The sequence below is a fragment of the Aspergillus nidulans genome, chromosome V (assembly GCF_000011425.1).
Source record: "Aspergillus nidulans FGSC A4 chromosome V".
Lineage (NCBI taxonomy): Eukaryota > Fungi > Ascomycota > Eurotiomycetes > Eurotiales > Aspergillaceae > Aspergillus > Aspergillus nidulans.
Genome location: NC_066261.1, coordinates 1,469,612 through 1,489,708, shown reverse-complemented (window position 1 = coordinate 1,489,708; position 20,097 = coordinate 1,469,612). Strand labels below are relative to the sequence as shown.

Here is a 20,097-nt window from a genome sequence, read left to right as displayed (position 1 = left end):
TGTCTGCAGTTGGTATGTGAACGCTCAAGGGTGGATGAGGAATTCCACTAATGGGCATCCAGGACTTTGCTCACGCAAGCCCATTACAGGGTGACTGGAGTGACTTTACAGGCACGGAGCATAATCTGCCTGTCATTATCAAATTCTCCAGGCCACACCCTATGGAAACGCAAGAAAGTGGAAATGACTGTGTTGTGCTAGAAATAGAAACGATTCAGGAAAGGGAAACCATCTTCGTCGATACGTCCAGTGACCCGGATATCATCAGTCTTGGTAGACACTTGGCAATTGCGAGCGACCTCGCGTGTGCGGACCGCTATCATACAGCTAAGCTACCGACTGCATGCTATCAGTCTACTCTTCGGTGCTTCGGGAACCACACATCATTTCAGCTGGAGACAGTGATTTTATGGAGGGATTCTCTAGATATCACGGACTACCAGAGACTACCTGATGCGGCCTCAGCAGCATTCTTTAGGTACGTTCTGGGGGAGGATAAGGATTATGATCCCTTCAGGATACGCAGGACCCGGGGGCCTATAGCGAGGGGAGACGGTTGGACGCCTCAGGATTTCTACGACAACGTTCATGTCCCTCGGAATACGCCTGAACTTTCAGCACCTGTTAAATGCGACTTGACGGAATGTGAGCTATTTCCATTCCAGCGGCGTGCGGTGCGGTGGCTTCTAAATAGAGAGGGAAAAGAGCTCAATTCCAACGGTCAGGTGGTTCCATTAGAGAATCGTTCGAAAATCGGCTTGCCCGATTCATTCCAGCAGATTACCGATGCGGATGGAAAGGTCTGTTTTGCTAGCCATTTATACATGGTAGTAACGCGTGACCTTTCTGGTTGGTATAATGTTAACGAACATCTCAAGGGTGGAGTCTTGGCTGAGGAGATGGGTCTGGGAAAGACTGTAGAGATGATTAGTTTGATGTGTTTGAACCGCCGGATACTGCGCCCTGAAGAAACCTTTGCGGAGCCCGGAAGCAATGGTCTGAGACCATCTGGAGCGACTCTAATTATAACACCGCCGGTAATACTGGGACAGTGGAAACAGGAGATCGAGCTGCATGCCCCGAAACTCCAGGTTTTCCATTACACTGGAATACAACGGCATCCAACATTGTCAGATCAGGAGCTAGTCGAACTTATGGCTGACAATGATGTTGTGCTCACGACATACAATGTGCTGGCGCGTGAGATCCACTATGCCGGTGTTGCCCCAAAAAGGAATCTCCGGCATGAGAAGCGATTCGAGCCCAGAAAGTCGCCGCTGATCAAGATATCGTGGTGGCGGGTATGCTTGGATGAGGCTCAGATGATCGAGAGTGGCATCAGTAATGCAGCCAAAGTTGCTCGACTTATCCCTCGCCATATAGCATGGGCTGTGACAGGAACGCCGCTTCGGAAAGATGTCACCGATTTGCTCGGACTACTGCTCTTCCTTCGGTATGAACCTTTCTGCGGGCCCATATGGAAAAGGTTATGTGATGCCACGTTCAAGCCAGTTCTGGCTCGCATCGTTAATACTATCACTCTAAGACACAGCAAAAATTTTATCCGAGAAGAGCTACATCTGCCACCTCAGAAAAGGATTGTTATCACAGTACCCTTTACCGCAGTAGAAGAGCAAAGCTACAGACAGCTCTACGAGGAGATGTGCGAGGATTGCGGACTTGATAGTTCGGGGTCACCTCGCAACAATGATTGGAACCCGAATGATCCCTCGGTTATAGATAGGATGCGAAGCTGGCTTGTGCGGCTTCGGCAGTCTTGCCTCTATCCTACCGGAAATCGGCGTAAGGTATTCGCTGCTGGTAACGGCCCATTACGATCGGTCAATGACGTTTTGGAGGTGATGATCGACCAGAACGATGCTCTCATACATGCTGAGGAACGCTCTCTTCTCCTCTCGCAACTTCGGCGTGGCCAGCTACTAGAAAATGCTAAGCTTAAAAGAGAGGCCCTCAGCCTCTGGAAGAATTCCCTTCATCGTGCGAGTGATACCGTTCAGCAATGCCGGGAGAGACTTCAGACGGAACGAAAGAAGCAGCTAACGCCTCTAGCTAATGGAGCGCATGATGAAAGGCTGTCCTTCAGTGACGATGAAAGTGAGGAAACCGAGAAAAACTCTCGACTCCATGTATTCCGCCAGCGACTACGAACTGCGCTCGAGGTCGAACACATTGCTGTATTCTTCACAGGAAATGCTTATTTTCAGATAAAATCCGATCATGAACTCACCAAACCCGACTCTGAGGAGTTTCAGGCGTTGACAAAGTTAGAGGAGGAGGCTTACGCGAAAGCCAAATTAATCCGACAAGAAATGCTGACTGAGATTTCCCGGAAAGCTAAGCATTACGTGAAGAGAATCAAAGAGAAAGCCGAGAAGAAAGATTTCGTGGCTATTCCGGAAATGAAGCTTCATATGTACAGTAAAGGGCTTGAATCTCGTCGTGTGTTCGAGCGACTTCAGGATTTCTGCGATATGATGAATGACCACGCTGCCCAATACAAGGAATGGCGTGAGAAAATGGTCAAGCTCCTTTCACAAGCACTCATTGATCAAGAGGACGAGTCTGAGCTTGAGGGCGACGAGTATGAAAAGTCTACAAAGCATCAGGATGAGATGTATGTCTACATGGAAGCGCTCCGTGCATTATTTGCCGACCGTCACGATGCTTTGACAGGACAGAAGAACGTGCTTATTGCCCATGAAGTCAAAGTCGCGATTTCCCAAGCGCAGAAAGGAGAAGGGCCGTCCCCGACACTCTACCTCGAGGTCATGAAAAGACGGAATGAAGTAAAACCTGGCCCCGACCTCGGCTCTCTGCGCGGGGCTATTGCTGAACTTCGTAGTCTTGGGTCCTCGCTGGAATGGCAGGCCAACGACGGGAGCACAAGAGCTCGCGCTGAGCTTGAAATCCTCACAAAGGTGCTTAAGAACGTCACGGACATTTCTACGGAGCAAACAAAGATTGCGTCCAACCTGGAAAGGGAAGTAGAGATGTTTCGAGACACTATGAATAACCGCCTAGAGTACTATCGTCAGCTGCAGCAAATTTCCGACACTGTGGCACCTTACGATGAAGAAAGCACCGGCAAGCCTCTTGACCGTGGTCTCTTTGCTGAGAAGCTAGAGCAAGAAAAGGCCATGGAGGAAAAGATATCTTCCCTAAAAGCAAAGGGCCGCTATCTTATTCATCTACGAGATGAAACAAGCCCGGATGAGAACTCCAAAATCTGTATTATATGCCAAGGGACTTTTGAAATTGGTGAGTCAAAATACTACAAATTCTCTGCTCGACTGAGTGGCTGACTCTAACAAGGTGTTCTGACGGTATGTGGTCATAAATATTGTAAAGACTGCTTACGTCTCTGGTGGCGTCAACACCGGACTTGCCCGGTTTGCAAAAAGCGTCTTGGGGCCAACGATTTTTATCAGATCACATATAAACCTCAGGAGTTTGTGGTCCAGGAGGAGAAATCATCATCAAACATTATACTGGAACAACATTCCAGCAATTCTATATATACTGATATCGGATCAGGGACTCTACACGAAATCAAAAATATTGACCTGAAAGACTCATTTGGAACCAAGATCGACACCTTGGCACGCCATATTCTGTGGCTGCGAGAACATGACCCCGGTGCTCAATCCATTGTCTTTTCTCAGTATAAGGGCTTTCTTGACTACCTAGCAAATGCATTCAGGCGCTTCAAGATCGGGTACAGTAGTGTCGATGAATCAGACGGCATAGAAAAGTTCAAGAAGGATCCTGGGGTAGGCCATCATTCATTCCTGGGTTCAAAGTTCTTAAAATTGACTCCCACCTAGATCGAATGCTTTCTCCTGCATGCGAAGGCGCACTCGTCAGGCCTTAACCTGGTTAATGCAACTCACGTCTTCCTCTGCGAACCCCTGATCAATACGGCTATTGAATTACAAGCTATTGCACGAGTGCATCGTATCGGGCAGCATCGGCCGACGACAGTCTGGATGTACTTGATCTCCGATACGGTTGAGAAGTCAATATACGACATCTCGGTCTCTCGCCGCCTAGATCACATTATCCAGAAGGAACGGGAACAAAAGGCCGGTGCACCCACGGCTCCTGAAAACAGAGTGAACAGACCTGCAATTGGGGACCTTAGCGAGGTAGCTATTGATTCTGCTAACTCCATGGAGGTACAAGATGCACCACTGGCCAAGCTGATGGAGGGCGGCGCATATGGTGGCGAACGGGTCAAGAAGGACGATTTGTGGCAGTGCCTGTTCGGTAACCCAAGACGACAACAACATATGAACGACTCGTCAAGCGCCAACAGTGATGTCGCCAGATTCTTGAGAGCTGAGGCAGCCGAGCAGCGAAGAACATCTTCGAAGGGTGGTGAATAGAAACAGTAGGCTAGACCGACGGAATATATACTGCCATCTCTTGCGACAGAGATCTGACCTAGCACCTTGTTACGGTTTATATGTTGTCGATACCCACCTACCACGAAAGTCATTTATTAGGATAGACAGTAATGTTATCATTGAAGGCGTAAACACAATTTTGGCCTTAATCGTTAGGCAGCAGCTGTTGTGCCTGTCCTGACTAATCGCGTGGTTCCATAAGATTGTACCCCGTACCTATCAAGTATCGGCTCAGGTCCACTACAGCTGACGTTGAGCGTTTCTACCTGCACGGTGGCTTGGAGCGACTTTGCTTATAATCTGACCCTTTTCTTCTTTTCGCAGCTATTTTTTAGTCTTGTTGAAATGGTTTTTGCGTTGTTAAGTGGTTGAGATAATTCTGCTTCTTCTGCCATAATACAACCAACATGGCCGCGACCAACAGTGCGGAGGCCAGAGAGCTTAGCTTAATCTCCAAGGTAGAGCTCAGAATCGCGTTAGCAGATACAGACGAAAAGCTGGAATCCCTTCTCGGCACATACCTGGCTCCTCTGCTACTGAAGCTCGGCTCAGACAGCCATGCGGTCCGCAGCAAGGTGATTTCCGTTTGTCAGCACATTAACACAAGAGTCAAGGCCCCCGCAATCAAACTCCCCGTTGCAGCACTGTTGAAACAGTTCAAGGAGCAGAAGGCGCAACTTATCAGGCACTTTGACTTGATCTATCTGCAGCAAGGTATTGATCGTCTGGGCTCGGATGCCAGAGTCGAGGTTCTGGTGCCGTTATTGCAAGGCATCTCCGAGATTGGGACATCTGCGAACCAGGGGGCTGTTGTATTCAACCTGGTGCTGCGGCTGTTGCCGTTGCTGAAGCTTCCACCGAAGGACAGTGACGATGATGTGAAGTTGAAGGCTCGGTTGGGTCTCTCGGATCAGGACACCAAGTTCCTCTCTTACTGGTTTGCGAGACTGTTGCTTCTTGTGCCAGCGGAAAAGAACGCCCTCGCATGTCCAGGTTTATCTCCAGCAGAGTACAAGTTTCTAAACAAAGATGCGCCCATAACTGAGACCTGGGATCCTGCTCGGGAGGGCGGGTTGAATTTGACGGAAACGAAAGTGCGAGTATTGAGGTTCGTCTCTAGCGGAGCCTTTAATGACTCGGAGCGGATGATGTCGGCGATAATTGCGTCCGCAGATAGTAATTCTCGCTTGTCGGATCTCGCTGAAGAACTTCTAAAGAGGTTCATACCAGATCTTGAGAGCCCAGACGTTGTGCAGCAGCTCTATCGACTATACTTTGGTGCTGGAACACCAGACGGGGCTCGCCCGGCGCGTCCTGCCCTGCAAACAAAGCTTCTTATCTTCCTTGGAAAGTCGGTTACGGCAACGACGGACACTGACAAAGTCGTTCGTTTGATTGAAGATGGTCTTTTATCAGATTCGGCAAGATCTTCTCAGGGTTTACAGGCTTCCAAACTGCGGACTCAGATATTCAACTTCACTACGTGGGTCGTCCGCATGGGATCAAAAAACGACCTCAGGAAGATTGCCCCGAAAGTTATTGCCGGGTTGATAGACTTCATCCGTTCCCAGGGATGGCCTAGTCCGGGGGTTAGCGGGCAGCGGCTCCCCAGCACAGATCTGAGCCTCCGTGCGCTTGCGTACGAAAGCATCGGTATCATTGTCCCCAAAGCGGATCTCAAGTTCAGTGATGGGCATGAAACGGTCTCGTATTTCGGGCTGATTAAATGGTTGTTCACGTCGTTTAGCTGTGACGACTCCGGCCCTCAAATTTTCGTCAGCATTGAACAGGCCTTGGGCAGCATTCTTAATTCGTCAATAGATGTTAAGGACACTGACTCCCAGAAGGAATTAAGCCATTATCTACTGTCTCAGATGAGGACATATCCAGGGACCGAGGATGAGGAAACAGGGTGCAGGATCGTGCGTGGCCCACAGTATGCTGCAGTGCGGTTTGCCAACAGGTTTTTGCCATTCTACAATGTCGTTGCGCGCTGGATCGATCTTATGGCCATTGCAGGTGGCACGGACATACGCCAGGAGATCGCAGAGGAGGGGAGAAAGGGATTGCATCCATATTGGTTCCGGCTTTTGAATTCAAAGCAGGAAACTAGACTGACCCAGATCCCATCTGATTCCTCTGCTGATTCAACCTCCTACTTCGATTTTCCGAGTTTTGCTGAGGTTACAAACTTTCTCCTTTTCACTGTGGTACCGGGCAACCATGAGTTTGGGATGTTTTCTGGCCGTTACAGGGGTTCGTTTGCGCCGGCATTAACCTTCCTTCGCAATATCCTTTTCTGGAAGTCTTTGGTGGCTGCCGATATTGTCATAGAGATAGAGCAGGATTGGGAGTCCAAACTTGACTTGATGCTCGCATCAGATGAGAAGGCACGGATGGCTCTAAGGCGTCACATGCAATCAAATGAGCAGGAACTGGTTGGGATGTTTCTGCAGTCTACCCTTATGGGACTCATTGATGGGTATGGAGAGGGCCGACGACAATGCGGAGAGCATTTTGTCAGTATTTGCTCTCTGGCAGCCAATAACTCTGTCGAGTGGCTTCTTCCGCAGGCGCTTTCACTGAAAGCAACTTTATCGAGCAATGACCAGGATGCTCAGAACATGGCGGCGCGAGCAATCGGTATTTTAGCTTCCCATCCTGCGTTCTCGCAGAAGGACCTTTCCGATTTAGCAACCGAGCTACTGGCTACGGCAGGATCGTGGGAGTCGGCAGTTGGTGAGAGAGTTTTGAAGGCTCGAGGAGCAATACTTGCACTGTCCTTTATCTTCAGCAGATTTGCTTTCCGAGGAGCAAAAGAGAAAATCTCCGAGCCCCAAATAAACGAATTTATCAAGGTTGTATTTACTATCATTGATATTTCGCGCGACTCTCTCCTCCGGCAAACTGCTCAGACAGCCATTGGGCAACTCAGTCTTTCTGGCCTCCTGTCTCCGACTTCGTTCACCAACGTTGAGTGGGAGACGCTAAAGGATAAGCTCGCGAAAAATGCAAAGGCTGAAAGTAATATTGCTATATCAGCCATTGGTTTGCTTATACCTACTTTCCCCAGTGATGCCCCGCAGTTTCGGCAGTTGCTTGATGTTCTCTATGACTTGCATGAAATTCGAAGTCCAGAGGTCCATTTTACTGTCGGCGAGGCACTGAGCAATGCGGTCGCCGGCTGGAACTCCAAATCACTGGTGCACCAATTTGACGTCGACGAGCAGCTTCCTGACAAGAGTATTCCAACCTCTGTCCTTGCAGACGCATGTGACAAACTTGCTAAAGATTGTCGAGCTTCAAAACCATCGCTTAGAAAGGCGTCTGCGATTTGGCTACTATGCCTGGTTAAAAACTGCGGTTACATAGAAGAGGTACAAACCCGTCTACGCAAATGCCAGATTACATTCGCAAGCTTGTTGAGTGACCGAGACGAGATGGTTCAAGAGACAGGAGCCCAAGGGCTAAGCTTGGTGTATGAGATGGGCGACCAAGCTCTTAAGGATGATCTAGTTCGTGATCTTGTGGATTCATTCACGGCAAGTAGCGCGAACCTTGGTGGTGGCAAGATCAATGAGGATACAGAGCTCTTCGAGCCAGGAGCCCTACCTACCGGGGGAGGCTCATCCGTCAACACATACAAAGACATAATGAACCTTGCTTCTGAGGCTGGCGATCCAACCCTCGTATATCGATTTATGTCGCTAGCTTCCAACAACGCGCTCTGGACAAGCCGTGCGGCATTCAGCAAGCTCGGTATCAGCAGTATTTTCTCCGACTCCAGCATCAATGGATATCTCGCGAAGAACACGAAAATCTATCCCAAACTCTTCCGATACCGGTTTGATCCAAACCCAAATGTGCAGCGCTCTATGAACTCGATCTGGCTTTCGCTGGTCAAGGATCCAAATGCGGTTATCAGTGCCCATTTTGATGAAATCATTACTGATCTTCTGAAGAGCATGTTAGCTGGGCGGGAATGGCGAATGAGGCAGGCAAGCTGTGCTGCAATCTCGGATTTAATCCAGGGTCGGCAGCCTGATGTATATGTCAAACACGTGGATGAGATATTTACGAAAGCATTCAAGCTGGTTGATGATATCAAGGAAAGTGTCCGAATTGCCGCTCTAAAGCTTTGCCAGACGATTACTGGATCTGTTATCCGCACTTTAGAGGCTAGTGACCCTGACACGAAACGAATCAAAACGATGCTCGAGAACACTATCCCTTTTCTACTGAGTGATAAAGGCATGGAATCCAGCGTCCAGGAAGTCCAGGGGTTTGCTCTTGGAGCTCTCATACAGATGATCAAGAAAGGACCTGGTAACGCGCTGAGGCCGTTTGTCCCCAGCATCATGGAGCAGTTTCTGAATTGCCTCAGCTCGCTGGAGCCGCAAGCGGTCAATTACGTCCATCTCAACGCCGACAAGTACGGGTTGACAGGGCAAGAAATAGACAAAATGAGGCTGTCAAGCATCCGTACGTCCCCAATGATGGAAGTGATTGAGCGATACTTGATCGATATGCTAGACGATGACAGCATGAAGGAATTCGCAGCCAAGCTCGAAGGTGTACTTCGCTCGGCCGTCGGCCTTCCTTCTAAGGTCGGGTGCAGCCGTGTGCTAGTCCTGCTAAGCATGCGGACAGTTCTTTTCCAGCCCTATGCCGATCGATTCATCCAACTGCTTGGTAAATGCGTCTTGGACAGGAACGACACAGTCAGCGCATCTTACTGCTCGTCGATTGGCTATCTATTGCGCCTAGCCTCAGACAGCCAGGTCCTGAAGACTATCGAGCATGCCAAAACTCTATACGTCACAGCCGAAGATGCTAATCAGCGAGCCATTTCAGCCGAGATCCTGCATTCGTCCTCAAAGCTGTCGAACGATCGCTTCATGTCGTTTGCGTCGAGCGCCTTGCCGTTCGTTTTTGTTTCAAAACATGACCTGGATGAGCATGTTCGTGAAGTCTTTGAAAAAACTTGGCAGGACAACGTGGGCGGCAATCGGGCAGTGTCGCTGTACATTAAGGAGATCACCGATCTGGTCAGGGATAAACTGGGTTCAGCCCACTGGGCGATAAAGCACACCGCAGCGTTGGCAATCGCAGACGCCATCACTTCACTGGATTCAGAAATTGACCTGGGTACAAGTCAGTACATATGGCCTGTTCTAGAGCAGGCATTGGCTGGCAAGACCTGGGAAGGAAAAGAAAATGTTCTCAAGGCATTCGTACGGTTTGCGAGCCAAGCGAGAAATTTGTGGCACGAACAGCCGCAGCTGGGAGAGTTGATGAAGGTCCGTAAGATACTCCGTCCTGACGGATCCTTATTCCTTTGTTTTTTTGTTTGTTCTGTTGGGACTGGTTTATTTCAGGCAACTTGGCTAAGAGCTATGGGCTGATCTGCGCAAAGACAATTACGATACGAGAGGCAAAACGGAATAACCCTGCATATCGACCACATGGCCTGACTGCTTTGGGTGGGGTTGCACAAGCACACAAGGACCTCGATCTGACGGCTGAAGCAATCAGCATCGTTTCCAAAGTGCTGGATGACAATAATGATGCAGGAGATCCCATGGATGTCGACTCAGGCAGCGGTCCCGGAACAAAACAAATTCTAGAGGATACACTGGCTGCTTGCGTAAAGTGTCTTCTGCAGTGCTGCAGCTCAACGTTGCAAGCACTGTCGGACGGTGAGAAGAGCCTCTTTCCTTGCATTTTAATCATCTTGTGCCTCAACGGGCTAATAAAAGATTATTACTCCGTAGGTCGCACAGTTTCAGACAACGAGCTGGCCCAATTGAGGTCAAATATTCGCAGAGCCCTGAAGCACGGAGGGAAACAGGTGCAGATTTCTTCGTACGAGGAGCTGCGCCTCCTCTTAAACATATGGGTTTCTAAGGGGGGCGGGGAAGCTGAACACCTACGCAAGATTCACGGCTTCTTGGCGACGCTGACTGGGGAGTTGCTCTCGTGCGAAGTTGACTTATCGGTTGAGGCAGTCCGAAGGGGACGTGCTGAGGCAACGGTCTCATACGTCAAACTTTGCCAGCAAACGGGACGGGAGATAGACGCGGAGCTGCAAAAGTCCATCAACGGCTGGCGGAGGAATGAAAGATCGGGACCCGTCAGGCAGGTACTCGATCAGGTGATCGGACAGTTGGCACCAGAGTAAGACGACAAGGTTACGAGCGGTTCCCAACGGTCGGCCAGTGTGAATCTTGAACGGAATTGAAGGCCGATCGAGCAGCTGAAATGTTTGGGACTCTGGGGAAGTTTTGGAGCACAGCATAATCTTCCTCTCAGCCAGCCTTGGGAATGCGGGCTGCAGCTAAGAACGGTTTGTTTCGCTGCCAGTGGTTCGTTCCTTTGGGCTGGGACAGCAGGAGCCCTATCAGCGATGTCAGTGTCACCCGACGTGGGACTTGGGAAATGCGCGAAGCGAAGAGGAGGGTTCATCAGCCGACTCCTGCGGTCCGTTCTGTTCCTGGTGTTAGCGTCGGGCTCTAATGTTGGCTTCGTCCGAAGTGTTGATTAGTATTTCCTGACCAAGATCTTTATTTACGATAGAGTGCGACAAGCACAATAATCATTGCCTCTTTCATCCGAGACCAATCAGGCGTGTCATGCGGGCGCTAGCGAATCACAAGTGCTGCTTGCCGAGGGGGCACCATCTGGACCAGGTTCAATAATCCAACGGATTATGGGATGTCCTGCACCTCGCACCCTCTTTGCTTTTTCCTTTTGCCTTTTTCTGTTTCGCTGTGCCCCCTGCGTGCTTCAGTCCAGACCAGGCGAGTCCTGCAGAGGCGGAGTGTACACGGCAAACAACTGCAGATGCTGATGTTGATGAGCAGAACTGAGAAGTCTAAACGACTTTCTGGGGGCGCTAATTTAGTCTGATCGGTAGTCTCGTTTATCACTGGCACATGGCAGGACTAGACGCTAGTGCAGAAGTGCGAGAGGGTCTAGGTCGGGTCTGGGCCTAGAACTCAACCATTCGTCGAACTGCAGTCCAAGCCTCCAAGCCCCGAAAGCCAGTGGACAGGACTGACTGTTGTGGTTAGCGAGAGTCTAGAGATAGGACATCGCCGTGTGAACTGTCTAAACTAGGTCGCAAGACAAGAAGGGAGACACACCTAGTTAGCCCCTGGGCCGCCTTCGGCTCCGAGAAAACGCAGAAGAAGCAAGAATGGGGCCAGGCCAAGCAAGCACTTACCCCCCGTTTAGAGCCCGATTAATGAGACGAGATGGGATGTGACGAGTGACCAGTTACCAACCCGTCTGGAAGGTTTTTGAAGGATCGAGATGCGACTTCTATTTTTGCCACCGTCGGGCTGAGTCTTGGTGAGTTGAGATCGAGCAGCCTGACAGGAGACCAAAAAAAAGAAAAGAGAATGTGAGGATGATGCAGGAGAGATGGGGGAATGAGAGACCAGGCCTCGAGAGACAGAAGGGTGAGCCGGGAGAGTCAAGCGTCAGAGACAGAGACAGACAGGTGTGGAGCCCACATGGTTGGCAGCTGGCAGCTGCACAGGGCACCGACTCTGTGCTTGGTGTCCGTAGTTTATTCTCCCTCACTCTTGATCTCCCCAAATCGACCCGCACGAATCGCCATCTCTGAAGCGAGCTCCTCTCTGCTCCGATCGGTTCCCATTCGCTGACATTCCCTCATCATTATTCGTATTCTCGGCGTTCCCTTCATACTGGAGGTTGGCAAACTAGGGTACGGAGTACGGTGAGTCTGGCAGGCTGTGGGCTTTGGGCTGTGGCAGGCTGGACGCACTTCTTCAAGACCGTACCGGGATCGCGTCTCATGCATGCCCTTGCTCCTTTTTCTTTTCTTCTCAACCCAAACTAATTTTATTCCCTCTTTCTTTTTTTTGTTGCCTCCCCTAGTCTAATCATGGATAGCTCCACGGCGTACGCGATGCTGGCGTGCTTATTTCTGTCCAGGCTGGTCCCCCGCCCCAGCTGAGGACGTACCTTCATGGCCCATCCGAACCCTTTTTTGGTCTCTCTAGCCTGACTCTCGCTCTCTTTCGCTTCCGATTACCAGTTGCGTGCTATCGAAAGGAAAAAAAGTGAAGAAAAAGCAATCAGGGTCAGGGCCCGGCCGATAGCTGTCGCTCCTCTCTCCTCCCCCCACACGTGGCTCTTGAGGCTCTAGTGCCATAACTATATATATATATATGCTTAACGGTAGCTTGTCAATTGCACTCCATCATCCTCTTGAGTTGGCGTTCTGTTCTAGTCCTTCGCAGGTCCAGATCAGCCCACTTGATATACTTCCATCTCAGACCAGCTCGCGACTCCGAAATGTCCACCCGCAGAGGCCAGTCTTCACGGAAGCGTCCCTCGCACCTGCCTGCGATTGCACCCAAGGATGATGTGACACCTTTGAGTCGTCATGGCGGTTCGGCGACTGCTGTTAGAGCGACATTCATACAGCCTCGTCTACGCTTCCCGCCACGGTCTCGGACTGGATGCTGGTATGTCCTCCTTTTTCTGACGCAGCCTTCTGAGCTCTCTTGATATGCCTTTCCTAACAGTTTTCACCATCTAGGACATGCAGAGTGAGCCAACCCAACCCCGTGTCCTTCTATCCATTGCTACATGCACATGGTTCCCTAAACTAAGCGTGCTGACGTGGGCGTCTTATCGCGTATTTTAGAGTCGCAAAAGTGAGTCTAACCCAGTCGTTTGTGGCGTGCCTATCATCCGGCCCCTAGTATTAATCTTGTAATCTCCAATAGTCAAGTGTGACGAGGTCCATCCGCAGTGTAATGTAAGTATAGAGTCTACATTGTCTTTTTTACACATGCATGTTAACGAGGCTTGATATACAGCAGTGTGCCCGGCTTGGCCATGTATGCGACTACCAGCCACGAGTGTGCTTTCGAGATGACACCCGTCGAGTTAGGGAGCGCATGCCCGATGTGAAGACAAAAGGAAATGTCGTGTGGGATCGTGAGTGAATTTCAACCCGCTCCATCTCGATTTGGAACCGTGTTACTTCATATTTTGGATGCTAATTGGTACGGATTGGTCCTAGCAGCAAAAACCTCGCCCAAACGTGAATGCATCACCACCTCGGGATCAGTCCCTTATGACCTGCTCCCCGAATTCTCTAGACTTACGTCAGACGAGGACAGGGAGAAGAAAGCGCAGGCGTCAGCCCCCGGGACTTACCATGTCATCGTGGTTCCTGAAAGCTTTGCTCGCCTTCCAGAGTATACGGAGGATGCGCTTGAACCTGTGCCCAGCAATCCGTACTCGAGCCCACTATCCGAGTATAGTAATTATGATCCCATGGACGACGTCACTACATCAGAGGACCCAAATGTGGTATTTCTGAATCAATTCAGAGATCCCAGAAAGCAGGTCTATCCCAGCCGCCGGAGTTATACACAATCTCCGGAGTCTGATTTAGGTTCCACCCCTGCCCAAACCACAATGATGTATACACCTCTGCAGGATTTCTCGGAGGACCAAATATCCGAGTCTGTTGATCTTGAAACCTACGGAATGGCGCTTCTTGATCATTTCCAGAACGCCGTGTGGATGCAACTGATCCCCGGGGGCCACGGCTACTTGGAAGCGAACATCTTTGGGCAAGAGGCTTCCAATTTCCCTCCAGTGGGTGGTGCCGAGTGTTTTGCTTGGGGCGTATAATCCTAATGAAAATGATGATAGCTCCTCCATGTGATGATGGCCGTGTCGGCCCTCAGTTTAGTCCATCAAGGAAATACTCAATACGTGGATGCTCTACGGTACTATGACCATGCCCTGCCCTCGCTCCAGAGCGTTCTCCAAAACTGCGACGATGTTCTATCTGATGGACTATTCCTAACTCATTTCCTCCTCCTTATCTACCAGGTCTGTTACCGTGTCCTTTACCACAACATTGGCTAGGTTCTGACAAAGAATCAGATCGCACTTCAAATTCCGAGCGACGGGCCAAACCTCTGGTCCCACCATATGTCCCGGCTGCTCCAACTGTCCCTACTAAGACATTCCGTCGCCGAGCGAGAGCGTTACCCTGTCATCATCTGGTTGATATGTCATATAGATTTATATGCTCTTTTTAGCGGCGCTGGGACGGGAGAGTATATTATGGCAGCAGTTGAAAGCGATTTACTTCCTGGGGCCGAACCTCTTCTCTACCCTGCAGGAGTTGAAAACGACAGGTTAAAGTATGCTGGGGAATGTGTCGCTCAACCTTTAATTACAAACCTGTACCGAGAGTGTTTTCTATTGGCGGCACGCCTAGGACTGTTCGCCGCCGAAGTGAGGGTCTCGAAAGTGCCATATATGGAAAATATGCACCGAGAGCTTGAATCGCTGCGTGGGGGGATCAGGCAGCTGTGGAATTCGTCAGAAGCTCGATTTCTTATGGAGGCCCAAAGAAATCTATCCAAGCGATTTCAACACATCTTCCAACAGGTGAGCAGATGAATTCATATTCATGGTTACGGCGAGGGCGACGCTGATGCGCTCTATTCTCAGCTATCTGTCCTTTTCCATACGTCGCTTCTTTTTTCCTACTCAGTTCTTCGGCATGGGCCAGAAAGTACCCATTGGATCGAGCTTGAGAGGGAAATTCAGTACCATACAGAGGCGATTCTTCAGGTCGCAGCTCATATAGTAGGCCACAGCCGCCAAAGCGGCCCTCTATTTCTCACATTTCCCCTCTTCTTAGCGGGCGCTGCTACAACGTCAAACGAGGTCAAGATGGCGGCATTGGGATTGCTAGCAAAGCTCAGGGAAACAGACTTGGGATACCAAGCGGCGACGACAAGTTCTATACTTCAGGTTGTTTGCGAGGCTCAATTGCAGTATTCGCGAAGCGGAAGGTATATGCGAGAGATCGATTGGAGGGACGTAATAGCGAACCATGGGTGCCAGTTGGTGAGCTATGGTTGAACCGTCGTGAGGGACGTAGCGGTGAATAATATAGGCATTATGTTGTCCGTGTTCTTTTAGCGATGAATACACGAGCCATTCATGTCCTCATTTCCTCATATTGTATTGTTGGGTTCTTGCTGTCGGGGCGAGCCGAACCCAGTCAGCTGAGAGTCTCCCGAAAGACTTATCCTCAATTCCTCCCATCCTCAGGCTTAGAGACGATCATGTATGCAAATATGCGAGTATCGTATCTCCTAAGCCCAATCTGTCGATTCTCAATCTGTCATTCGCTGCTGGGCGGCAATTTGCAGCTAGAGCAGCCCCTCCTCTGCGACCTGCTGGGCCAATGAAGACGACCAAGACGCTGCCAAATGCCCGGCGCCTATCTCAGACCATCCGACCAACCATCGTATTCGCTACTTGCTCGTTGTGTGATGGTAATGGTGATCACCGTCAGGCTGAGGCTGGTCACGGACTTGTGCGCTTGTCTGGACTTGCTCAACCCAGTCAAATTTCGAGCTGTGGCGTATACGTTATTTACTGCGCCTGCGCTGCCTCGCTGACGCCTATTCTTCTCTCCAACACCCCGCATCTCAGCCCACCTCGATAGCTCCTTTTTCGCGTCCCCTGAACCCTGGAAATCCTGTTCATTTCTTTTTTCCTTTCGTTGTGCCAGTCGCAGTGTGATCGGACCCTTCCTATATTGTATTACATTGAAATCATCGGGGGGTGAGGAAACACTGCCGTCACGATGAATCCCTCCGGGAACAATCGTTCCCAGGAGGAGCTTTTTCTAAACAGCCCTGATAATCAACAGGAGGGTGAGTCCCCAGTAATTGGGCCGTTGCGCATCAGCAAACGAGAGACTCCCTCACCGGCTTCTGCGGGTGCTGCTCCTCTACCATACCCCGACGACCGGCCAAGGCTGCAGCAGCATGCCCGAGTTTCAGGCTCAAGTGGTTCGAGCCCAATAGCCCAAGCAGGTAGACAGAGTGCATCTCCGACGTCCAGTGGAGGACTATCGCCAGTTGACTACCCGGCCGCTTTGCGACCCCGGGATGGCCGCGAGCCAAAACAATCGACCTTGGCTGAACGACGAGGGAATGCGCCCAAACCGCTACCGGAGTCTCCCATAGTCGACACGGCTGACAGAGAGGCTTTCGCTGCTAGGATGAAACAGCGGGCTCCAGGACCTCCAGTCGATAGTCCGTCGCAAAGTATGGCGTACCCAAATTATAACCAGCACTATTACCCTCCCCCGCAGCCCTCCACCTCCGCGAGACCAGCGTCCCGCACGGCGTCGCAGAATACACAACCGCCACAGCACGGTATCAACCGCTTTAGCTCTACAGCTTCCACATCAACAACCCGTGCCGAGCGCGGGTCTCCTCCACCTCCGGAAACACCCATCGTTGAACCCGGACAGCACCCGGCTTCTGATATTGAGGCTCGCTATGCCGCCTCGGGAATTGCGGGCACCTCGACCCTGACCGGGCTGCAGGCTCAAAGCGCTGCAGCGCAGCGAAGAGCAGAACAATACGCTGGACAGCAGCCTAGAAACCCGGTTCAGCGGCCGTGGACACCGACTGAGCTGCCAGGGTCTCATCCCCATGGGCCGCCCACCGTATATCAGGGCGCTGAGGTGGTCGCGTTACAGACATCAAACCAAAGTGCAAGCCCTTATCCTTCTAACATAGCTGCGGCTTCGTCTCAAGCGCCACACTCTCAGCAGCCGGCGAGAATACCGAACAACGCCCTCGAACAAGACTTGGAGAGGATGCGCATCAGTTCGTCGCCCCCTCCAGCTTACTCAAGCGTACCTCGCCCAGCCTCCACTTCTCAGGGCTATTCGAATGAAAAGCAGCGTCTTGCAGCTGCATCAAACCAATCGAATCCCGCATCAGCACAGCAACCTGCTGCTGCTGCTACGGCGACAGCCGCGGTGGCTGGAGCTGCTGCACCCATGGTCTCGGCCCAGGACCATCCGGCATTTGCCAACGATCCAAGACAGCAACAGCCACCGCAGGTATCAGGACCATCGCCACAAAACGACGTGCAAAATGGTGGCCAGCAAGACCAGCATCCGGCTTTCCAGGCCCAGCAAGCACAGGCCAGTGCAGTTCCAGTTAGTGCTACGAGTTTGCCCCCGGCATCGCCTCCTCCGCTCCCAGAAGGCTGGATTGCACATCTGGACCCAAACTCTGGCCAGTACTACTATATCCATCTCCCTACGCAGTCCACTCAATGGGAGTTCCCCAAAGGGCCTACGCCGCTAAATCTCAACGAAGCACCTATGTCTCCGGTTGGAAGTGTGTACAGCGCCCATCCCTTAGCCTCGCCGGGCCTTTCAGCCTTTGGCAAACCATTAGCATCTCCAGGCGTCCCAATGACGCCTGGGTTTGAAAGCCTACAGTCTCCAGCTGTCGCGGGGTTTAGTGGCCCCCCCCCAAGTAGTGGCGTGGAATTGTACAAGGTAGCGCCGACTAACGGAGTATATTTTGGTCCTTACCTGCGCTATGCAAACATGGATGTTCAGCGCGGCATATGGTTTGGGTCTATTCTTCTAGTTACTGATGCCGGTCAGCCACCCACTATCCATATCCATCAGAGTATCGATCTTTCTCCAAATCCACGCCAGTTGAAGGCGATGGCTATCTCTACGCACCAACGGTGGACATTCTACAAATATGAGATCGATTTAAAGATGGAAGAGTCAGGTCCCGCCAAATGGACATACGCCATCACGTCGCACCTTGGCTGCACACGCTACGAGTTCTTAGTTGCCGGTCAACACGAGACGAGCTGGCGCTTTATTGCCACTTCAGGCAATGACTTCTCACTCAACGTCAATGAGAACGACCGCTCACGACTGGGGGGAGTGGGCCTCATGTGGAAGGATATCATGCAGAAACACACTGAGATTGGCGGGTTCCACGCTCAGTTGTGTTTAGGAGGCCAGATCTATGCCGACCGCATGTGGAAAGAGATTCCATCGCTGAAGCAATGGCTCTTAATCCGAGGAAAAGAAGCTAGGAAGACTGCGCCTTGGACGGCCGCCCATGAGCAAGACGTTTCTCACGGGTACTTCCACTATTACACGAGTCATTTTGACCAGCCATACTTGAGGGAGTCATTTGCTCAGATCCCATATGTTTGCCAAATTGACGACCATGATATGTGAGCTCTCTACGCAACTGATCTTCTTTGTTAGACAAGCTGACATGGCTAGTTTCGACGGCTTCGGCTCATACCCTGAGCATATGCAATTTTCCAATATGTTTAAGAACATCGGCCGCATTGGGATTGAAATGTACTTACTCTTCCAGCACCACACGACACTCGATATCCTCCGTAATGTTAGCACCGACCATGATTTATTTACCATCACAGGTACCGGCTGGCATTTCGTCAAATACCTCGGGCCAGCCGTAGTCCTCGTTGGTCTCGACTGTCGGTCAGAGCGCAACCAACACCAGGTACTCGCTGGACCGACATACCAAGGCATCTTTCCCAAGATCGCCATGCTCCCTCCCACAGTTCAGCATTGCCTGTGGATGGTCTCAATACCCCTTATTTACCCACGCCTGGAAACAGCCGAGCACATCGCTCAAACATTTACAACCGGCAAGCGAGCCGTCACTGGCGCTTATAACGTCCTTGGCAAGGTTACCAGCTCCGTTGCGGGCGTAGTGGGAGCAAAGGACGTCGTCGGATCCGGATTCGATTCCGTTAAGCGAGCCGTCGGCAAAAGTGGTCTCATGGGTGGAATACTAAGCCCATTCGGTGAATTCGATCTGCTTGACGAGCTCCGTGATCAATGGACTCATGAGTCAAAAGTGCGTAATGCCCACGCCGCCCATCCACACACGTAGGCAACAACTAACCCAACATGAAATAACAGGACTTAGAGCGAACCTACCTAATTCGCACCCTCCAAGGAATAGCACACCAGAAATCTCTCCGAATGACCTTCCTCTCAGGTGCAGTCAATGTCTGCGGCGCTGGCCTCGTCCACGACCCAGCGCACCCCTCAGACCACAAAACAATGTACCAGCTCATATCCTCTTCCGTTGTAAACAGCCCTCCACCTTCATATATCATCAAAATGCTCCACTCGAGCAACAAGCCCCTCTACGTCCCAGCAAACGGCCACCGCTCCACCCCTTCCCAGCCCTCCGACACGAAAGAGGACATGATGGAGATCTTTCAGAATGACGTTACTGGCCAGGCGCGTGAGCATAAAAAGCTCATGGGTAGACGGAATTACGTGGCCATCGTCGCCTATGACCCGGATTCTATTGGCGGTAGCCAGATGTCTCTTGCAATGTATGGGCAGCAGGGCGGTGGTCTACACTTCCCCGCTGGCAACGGGAAGTTGAATCTCGCTATTGATTTTATGGTGCAGGGGGATGGGTCGTTTGGGCAGGTGGTTAAGTATGGACCGGTTATTGTGCCGAGTTTAGAGCATGGGAAGTGATTGATGCCGAGTCTTTTTAATGTATTTGATTTCCAGATTCGCGTTACTTTGTCTTCCTTTCTTCTTGTCCTGTTTATACCTTCTCATCTTGTCCGAGATTTCTGCATCGATATCTCTCCTCTTATACATCGTATCTATGTCACTGGTTGATATATCAACCTCAAGTGCTGCTTTCATCTGATGGGTTAGCGTTTTCCGTTTTGTCTGTCATCTCTCTTACATAACGGGATGTAATATATTAGATTATCAGCAACCCACCGAACGGGACGTTGACGTAAG

General features: G+C 50.9%; 5 protein-coding genes across 5 annotated transcripts, besides 1 other annotated feature; 4 read left to right on the top strand and 1 right to left on the bottom strand.

The window, feature by feature from the left end:
• Positions 1-20,097: part of a sequence feature (contig 1.98 826..565485(-1)) that runs on past both edges of the window.
• ANIA_10707 (putative SNF2 family helicase/ATPase) lies at positions 51-4,406 on the top strand (the record flags this gene model as incomplete). The annotated part of the gene is made up of 3 exons (XM_050612242.1): positions 51-3,279; positions 3,334-3,791; positions 3,846-4,406. The coding sequence occupies 3 exons, from the start codon at positions 51-53 to the stop codon at positions 4,404-4,406; spliced, it is 4,248 nt and encodes a 1,415-aa protein (XP_050468184.1).
• On the top strand, positions 4,835-10,608 carry ANIA_05774 (ECM29 family proteasome component; the record flags this gene model as incomplete). Its single annotated transcript, XM_050612241.1, has 2 exons — positions 4,835-9,731; positions 9,806-10,608. The coding sequence occupies 2 exons, from the start codon at positions 4,835-4,837 to the stop codon at positions 10,606-10,608; spliced, it is 5,700 nt and encodes a 1,899-aa protein (XP_050468183.1).
• On the top strand, positions 12,753-15,359 carry ANIA_05775 (Zn(II)2Cys6 transcription factor; the record flags this gene model as incomplete). Its single annotated transcript, XM_658287.2, has 9 exons — positions 12,753-12,925; positions 13,000-13,009; positions 13,108-13,117; positions 13,190-13,221; positions 13,286-13,403; positions 13,489-14,072; positions 14,130-14,312; positions 14,367-14,879; positions 14,943-15,359. 9 exons carry the CDS (start codon positions 12,753-12,755, stop codon positions 15,357-15,359), a joined length of 2,040 nt encoding a protein of 679 aa, XP_663379.2.
• On the top strand, positions 16,093-20,050 carry ANIA_05776 (WW domain protein; the record flags this gene model as incomplete). Its single annotated transcript, XM_658288.2, has 3 exons — positions 16,093-18,518; positions 18,553-19,177; positions 19,243-20,050. 3 exons carry the CDS (start codon positions 16,093-16,095, stop codon positions 19,816-19,818), a joined length of 3,627 nt encoding a protein of 1,208 aa, XP_663380.1. The 3' UTR covers positions 19,819-20,050.
• On the bottom strand, positions 19,576-20,050 carry ANIA_10729 (uncharacterized protein). The gene has a single exon (XM_050612240.1). The coding sequence runs from the start codon at positions 19,993-19,995 to the stop codon at positions 19,801-19,803; it is 195 nt and encodes a 64-aa protein (XP_050468182.1). The 5' UTR covers positions 19,996-20,050; the 3' UTR covers positions 19,576-19,800.

What these genes read in the sequence shown, in the direction of transcription:
- ANIA_10729 (XM_050612240.1), bottom strand. Translation starts at nt 19,995, where the DNA reads ATGAAAGCAGCACTTGAGGTTGATATATCAACCAGTGACATAGATACG.